A 6398-nucleotide genomic window follows, 5' to 3' on the forward strand; every position below is an offset into this window, starting at 1 on the left:
AGGACACTTGGTCCTTAACTTAGAGTTGGAAGTTCAAAAATTAAGGACACCTGGTCCTTAATTTGAGCGAAGTTCTCTGCAATCTGCGTAGGTTTCAGCGAATTATAGCAGAAGGGTATTTTCGTCCGGACGGGTAAAAGTTTATTAAAGCAGTGGCTAAAGACTAAAGACATTTTAAACAATGACTTAAAAGTAAATACATGTCTTATTACTGGTCTCCATATACAGTTTGGTGAGGTTCAACAAACTTTGGAAAAAATAAAGAGGCAACAATGGACAAGTCTGAAGATGGAAGTGGTAGTGGCAATCTGGGGGCTGTTGTGTATCATACGTGGAAGGCCAGAAATTGGAAGATGTTCAAGGGAGTAAATGTACCAACATAGATTGAGATAACACAGATTAAACAAGAGATTAAAGAGGATAGATATGCTTAGGATATCTAGAAAAACGAGAAGAAATAGAGATTTTCTGCACTTTACTTTGTACTTGGGTGTAATTAGATGATATTGTGAGACTAACTCTCCCTGCAAACATTGGCAGTGGAAGTGAGTGCTCTTTAGGTGTTGCTAATTTGTAGCTTATTTGTTATCAATCGTAATTTCACAGTTGTTACCCAAAAAAAAATGTCATTCAGTATTCTCTTTTATCAAATTGCTCTAATATTATCTGACTTGATCTTTTGCACAATGGAAGAAGTAAAAATGACCTTAATACTATATTAAAGCTTTACTAATCTAAAACCAATCATAATCCCTTTCACACCAATATACAAATCAAAGATGGTAATTTAAGATAGAAAAGAGAAAACATCAATGGCCTGCTCTTAGTTCAACAGCCGACTCAATAATGGCACTCTCTTGAGTACTAGATGCTACATTCTCTTCATGCAAAGGCGGAGTCGCTTCCGTATGACTAGAAATACTTGGACATGGCGGCCCATTCGGTTGTGGAGAAGGAAGCATTGACGAGTTATCATGTGGACTTTGTGGACCATCCATATGTCCTGAAACTCGCATTCCATCTCTCAGTTCAATTTCTTTTTTGAATGTATGGCTATTATAGTCTTTTCTGTCAAAATTTCTAGCCAAGATTCTGATTCTTTCGTGGAACGAATGATTGGATCGTCTTATGATGTGCCAATGATCACGCATGAACATTGTTAGAAAGATGAGGAGAGCCAAAATTGCAGCAATTCCAGCTATGACAAAGAGTCCCCAGAAGCTATCAAGGCCAAGACTATTGGAGGAAAGTGACTTGCTAGAATCTGAACAAATCGGTTGTCCAAACCATGTTTTTTCTATTTGTACCAACTTTTCACCTTCTGTTACACTCAAGACTGCTCTTGAAACATCATGTAACAGAGGAGATCCTATTGGGAATGCCTGTATGGAAATCATAATTCATAATGTTAGGGACCGGAAGGGGAGCCTTGGCGTAACTGGTTCGGGCTGTGGAAACAGCCTCTTGCAGAAATACAGGGTAAGGCTGCGTACGATAGACCCTTGTGGTCCGGCTCTTCCATTGTTTCCGTGGATAGCGGGAGCTCGCACCGGAATGCCCTTTTTTATAATATTAGGGACCGGATGAAAATCAAAAGAAAATTATTGTTAAGAGAAAAAAGGAGTTACTTACAAAGCCAAAGCCATCGCTCTTATATATAGGTCCAACCACGGTATATTTCGAGCAATTAATTGCTTGCAAAAGTTTCACATAAGGAATTTCATCAAAAGCAGCAGCAATACCACCATTTGCACTTCCTTTAGAGAGCAAATCAATACATTCCTCTGAAGAGTTATATTGTTTTAGCCTGTCCTCATCAAACTTGTTCTTTATTAGAAGTTCTTTAACAAAAGAACCCTGTTGGAATCCCACATACTCCTTGTTCTTCTGAAGTTCTTTTATATCTGTAACAGTTGGCTGGAGGTTTTCAACTGTTAACGTTGATGTAAGACTTGCTGTGTAACTTGAAGTCAATATAAGTACTACTAGGAACCAGATGATCAACACAAACCTAGCCAAATTGCTTACTATCTTCTCCTCTGCAGTATCAAGAATCAAATAGAAGAAAATTCAGAATAGAAGTTCGAATTATATATAATGATTACATATTCTTTAGTTTTCCTCTATTTCACTTTAAAAGGCGGTGTTTGACTGAGCATGAAGTTTATGGAAAAAAAAAAGACTACTGGCACATACCAAAAGTGCCCTTAGAACTTGTGGTATTTAACACATCATGACATTTCTATAAGTATACGAGCATGTCATTAAAGGTAAATAAGAAGTTTAAAATTCTACAAATGCTCTATTCTTTTTGGAACAGACTAAAAATGAAGTCTCGTATAAAATGAAATTAAGGAGTAGGAAAAAGTAAGTACTCTGCGCAAAGACCATAGATGCAAAGGAGAACCAAAAGATCATGCCAACTTGGTGAGAAAGAGGTCCTCTGAATTCTTCATTAACTCTATGTTCAAGTACCCAAATCACAAAACCAATGAAAACAAAAGAACAGAAGCTTGTTAACCACAGCTCCCAAGTCAATGGCTTTAAGAATACCCAAGCTTTATTTCTGTTGTTGTCTTTGATTGGCACCATCATTGTGACTCCAGATTCTGTGTAAGGTAATGTGAAATCAACATGTTGCAACCTATTTGATCTAATGGTAGCGTCCCCTACAACAGCATCAAACTTCTGTTCATTGGTTAATGTTAGAATCAAATAAAAGTACACACATATATATATATGCAAGAAATGTATTTCACTTCAAGAAACAAGACGTTTTTCCAAAGGACGTTCCCGTTCGTATTTTTTAGGGTGTCAAATGAAGGGGTGGGACCGCTTTTGGGCGGGTCAAAATGGGCTACGTCAATAAATGACCCTCCCAAAAATTACTTGGTCTGAGATGTGGGCTAAAATTTAGGTCATAACAAACTTTAATTAATATGTTCTGTTTTCTTATGAGTTATATAATTTAACAATAATACTGTATTTCTTTTGTTGTGGTCACATATAATGGGGGGGAGGGGGGGGGGTGTTAAGATATTTTGGTAAAATTACTCATGGATCAATTTGGACTAAAAAACAAAGGGTTTATATGAGTTATGTCAAGATGAGCTGAGTTCAATAAATGGACGAATCGATAACCAACCCAACCTTACGGATTAGGCGAGTCATTTGGGTTTGGGCCACATTTGACCGCCCTAGTATTTTCAATGGACTTTGTAAATTAAACTCGACGAGTAATGGGTCTTGTCTTTGTCGAAAATGTAGGAAAAAGAAATTAAGAGATTTACCCCAAGAAATATTTGATGAACAAGATCATCGTAACTTTCAGTAGTCTTTGCACCAGGAGGTGCATAGGGAACAAATTCATAAGGAACAGAATAATTTAATTCTGCCATCACTGCCTCAAAAACATCAATGCAGTAACCAGTAACTGTTGTTGTGTTAGTAGTAAAATCTGTTGTAACTTTCACAAATTCACTGAAACCATCTTTCACTGGAACTCCAATCTTCAATTTCTTCCCATTTGTTGGAATTACCCAACCTTTAGGAACAGAAGTAGTGTCACCAGGCCATATAATAGACCCAAAATTCTCCTTAGAAATGGAATATCCATTTCTCAAATTCAGTTTTTTAACAATCCCATTTTCTCTTGTCCAAAAGCCAATTCCTTTCGCACCATTACCAATCACATTTATAATCTGATAAGCTGGTGACTGTAATTGCCCATCAACGAGTTGAAAATCTCCGCTAAGTCCTTTGAAAGTAGTGTTTAGGATAGCTCGGAGAAGCTTCGGACCATCTTTGGAAACTCCAATAGTTTCAAGATCTGTTGCATTTCCTGAAAATTTTATAGAGGTTCAAAATCAAATCATTTTTTAATAACCCCAAACACGCCCAAGTTTAAAGAAGCTAAATTATGACTAGTTTATTGACTTGACTCAACTGGTTAACAATTGAGTCCAAAATGACCCGTCAAACTATTGTGTTAAAAGGGGTGAAAAAGTGTAACTAAACGAGTCAATATGTAAACCCTAACCTAAACAAACAATATCAAATTTGAAGATTGAGAACTAAGTAAATTTGTTTTAACTAATAATTTAAGAAAAATACATTAACTTTTATTTTTTTCAAATAATAAAATAAAAACGAGGGGAGTTTAGGTCATGCTAGGCACTAGGCAGGTTGTGTTTATTTATTTTACCAGTCAAGTTTGACTCAACCCGTCCATTTTCCACATGTACCTGAAATGTTTAGCTTCTGAAAAGGTGCTCCGGTGATTCTTGATTTCTCCACTGCCATGGCTAGTGCAGTAACTGAATCATAAGCCCATAGTCCAAACACATTCAATTCTGCATTAAGAATTGTTGGATTTTCTTGTTGAAACTTCAATTTCCACCTTGTAGTAAAATTCTCAAGCCTTTTATTTCTCGGGACATGGGGTTTCACTCCAATAACTCCATGCATGGATTCAATTGCTGAAGAATCCATAGAAGTAAGTTCATTTGTCATAGCATCTGTAATAATCCAAACATACCCTTCACTCATCATTCCAAGTTCTTTGGCCTTAGTAAAAATTTTGGCACCAAATGAAGTTGTCATATGCACAACAAAAACCCGAGTTTGCATACTCATTAATTTGTAAAGTTCGGATGTTATCTTATCATCGGTGGCGAATTCAGGAATAACACTTCGATAAGGGATACGTGCATTGATTTTTTCCAATGCATCCGCCAGGAATGGTATAATTCCTTCTCCAAATTGATTGTCAATGTATATAGGGACAACTTCTCTCCATCCAAAAGATTGGATAATGGAACTAATGGTTTGAACTTGAAAGGAATCACTTAGAGTGGCACGAATGAAATATGGACTACGAAATGATGAGAGGGAAGGACTTGTAGCAGAAAATGAGATGATTGGTACTTGAGATTTCTCTCCTAAACCAATTATGAAATCAGCTTGCATTGATGATGTTGGACCTATAATGGCTTCCACTTCAACATTCTTCAATAGGTCAAGTGCTGCATTTTCAAAGAATGCAAGAATCAACAAAAGTATGTGACAGCAACAACGTCTCTCTGAATTCACATAATTCTATGCACTAATAGTACACAAAGTATCTACACAATCAAATTAATTAGTTAATCTATAACAACATGTAATTCTTCTTATCAAGTTTGATATATGGTGACCGGGAAAACAGAGTATACTTAACCTACTCTAACGACAAATTACTCTAAGTAAGAAATTCTTATATATATATACACGAAACTTACCTGCTGCAGCAGCAGCAACAACGTTACTCTTCGAGTCACGTGTATGGAGAACCAGTCTGGTCTTATAATCAGAGCCATGATCAGAGCTATATAAATCAGATAAAGCCATAGAAATACAACTCAAACCCATTTTCCCAGTCCAGTTATCCATTTCTAACACAACTCCCACATTCATGGGAACTGTTTTTCTTTTCTGTGCCATGGCCATTTTCATGGAGAAAAGTATTCCTAAACATAGGAAAAAGAAAAAGAAAAAGAAAGAGGAATCGAAAGAAGAGACTGAGAAAAAGACTTTGCTTGTTTTCTTTCTCATCTTGACAAAAGATGCGTTTGAGTCTGATTATTTGGACAGTTTGTGTTATATATATATATATATATATATATATATACACACACTTCGGATTTGACTACTATTCATTTTATTGTAATAATAAGTTTACCTATAGCTACAAACTTTAGGAATAATTCTTGGGGTTATCTTAAATCAGTGTTGGTACGTAGACAGAAATTTAAATTCTTTTGATGCTTATGTAGCTTCCAAAGTAGAAATATTATTAACGGAAAAAGGGCCAAAAATGCCCTTGAACTATTTGAAATAGTTTTAAAATGTCATCCGTTTGTTTTTTGTACCAAAAATATCTCTGCCATATATATTTTGGACCACAAATACCCTTAAACCGTTAGTCTTGCCATTGAAGGTGATATGTCAGTCCAACTGGGTTAGATTTGCTTACATGGCCATCCACCTAAGCAATCCAGTGTGGCAAAATTATTTTTCGGAAAAAGTATTTTTCCTAAAATTTTTATTAAAATATAAAAATCAGCGCTTATTCCGAAAAAATTAAAAAATTTCCAGAAAAAATATTTATTTCTGATATTTTTATTAAAATATAAAATCAACACTTATTCCGAAAAAAGTAAACAATTCCGAAAAAATAACCCCAAAATATTTATTTTTCTGGAATTTTTTTACTTTTTTCGGAATAAGTGTTGATTTTGTACTTTAATAAAAAAAAATTCGAAATAAATAATTTTTCAGGAAATTTTTTACTTTTTTTCAGAATAAGTGTTGATTTTGTATTTTAATAAAAATTTCAGAAATAAATAATTTTTCCGAAA

At 35.1% G+C, this 6398-nt stretch overlaps 1 protein-coding gene across 1 annotated transcript; it reads right to left on the reverse strand.

Moving 5' to 3' along the window:
* Positions 1–636: 636 nt before the first annotated feature.
* On the reverse strand, positions 637–5606 carry LOC107770450 (glutamate receptor 2.7-like). The gene is made up of 6 exons (XM_075230659.1): positions 5280–5606; positions 4245–5024; positions 3291–3841; positions 2376–2688; positions 1633–2039; positions 637–1382 (listed from the first exon to the last, which is right to left on the reverse strand). The coding sequence occupies exons 1-6, from the start codon at positions 5590–5592 to the stop codon at positions 810–812; spliced, it is 2937 nt and encodes a 978-aa protein (XP_075086760.1). The 5' UTR covers positions 5593–5606; the 3' UTR covers positions 637–809.
* Positions 5607–6398: the final 792 nt, after the last annotated feature.

The sequence above is a fragment of the Nicotiana tabacum genome, chromosome 15 (assembly GCF_000715075.1).
Source record: "Nicotiana tabacum cultivar K326 chromosome 15, ASM71507v2, whole genome shotgun sequence".
Lineage (NCBI taxonomy): Eukaryota > Viridiplantae > Streptophyta > Magnoliopsida > Solanales > Solanaceae > Nicotiana > Nicotiana tabacum.